The sequence below is a fragment of the Pollachius pollachius genome (genome assembly GCF_949987615.1).
Source record: "Pollachius pollachius genome assembly, chromosome: 10".
In the NCBI taxonomy this organism is placed as follows: Eukaryota; Metazoa; Chordata; class Actinopteri; order Gadiformes; family Gadidae; genus Pollachius; species Pollachius pollachius.
Genome location: NC_136943.1, coordinates 5801963 through 5803016, shown reverse-complemented (window position 1 = coordinate 5803016; position 1054 = coordinate 5801963). Strand labels below are relative to the sequence as shown.

Here is a 1054-nt window from a genome sequence, read left to right as displayed (position 1 = left end):
GCTGGAGACCAGCCCTGTGGGGGCTTATTTACATACGGCTCACAGCTTGGATCTCAGCGGAGGCTTCACAGCTACACTCAGAGATAGGGAGGGACGGACGCACACAAACACACACACACACTGAAGAAAATGAAGGAGAGGGGACCACAGCAGAGCTGAGAGAAGCAGAGGTAGCCAGGAGGGGGAGAGGAGACGGTAGAAGCACGAGAGGAGAGGAGGAGTGGTAGAAGTGGCTGTTCGTCACTCAGGGGAACACGTAAGAAGACAGCCCGTCGATATCGGAGCAAGTTCTCGCTCCAACAAGATGGACCAATGCCAGGTGGCTCGGACATAAAGGGGGCGGGACAAAGAGCAGGCAGGGACGGCTTCAGATCGGTGCCGGGTTAACGGAGGCTCCCGGTTGGCTGACGTCGAGGCGATCCGGGAGGCGGTGCTACCAGATGTATCCCACCTCGTCGTCTTTGTCGTCGCCTTCGTCCTCGTCGTCCTCGATGGCTCTCCGGTGGTGCTTCCGGCCGCGTCCCTTCTTCGGTCGGCCACGGCCACTCACCGAGGGCTCCTCCTCCTGGTCGTCGAGGAGGATCAGAGCTCCTCCGCTGCCGGAGTCCCCGGAGGTCTCCTGCTCCTCGTCTGCAGGAGGACAGAGGCCGCCATCACCTCAGGCTGTGGACACACCTGGAGAGGAGCTACTGGAGCTCAGATGTTCTCACCGATCACTAGTGAGACCATCCCGGTGAGGAGGGTTTAATAGCACAAATCAGCCCTAGGAAGAGGTTTTATAGGATCAATCAGCACTCGGAGAAGGTATAATGGTACCAATCAGCACTAAGCAGAGGTTTGATTGGACCAATGAGCACTAACGGGTGGTATGCTAGGACCAATCAGCAATTGAGGGAGGTGTGATAGGACCAATCAGCCCTAAGCAGATGTTTGATTGGACCAATCAGCACATGGATAATGTGTAATGGTACCAATTAGCACTAAGCAGATATTTAATTGGACCAATCAGCATTAGGTGGAGGTATGATAGGACCAATCAGCACTAAGCAGATGT

The 1054-nt window shown here is 55.4% G+C and overlaps 1 protein-coding gene across 1 annotated transcript in view; it reads right to left on the bottom strand.

Annotated features, from left to right (window-relative positions):
- Positions 1–433: 433 nt before the first annotated feature.
- LOC307081625 (testican-1-like) overlaps positions 434–1054 on the bottom strand; it is a gene marked incomplete at both ends in the record, with an annotated part of 64986 nt that continues 64365 nt past the window's right edge. The window contains one exon of the mRNA XM_079744877.1: positions 434–630. Coding sequence (XP_079601003.1) covers positions 434–630 — 197 coding nt within the window. The remainder of the gene's footprint in view (positions 631–1054) is intronic.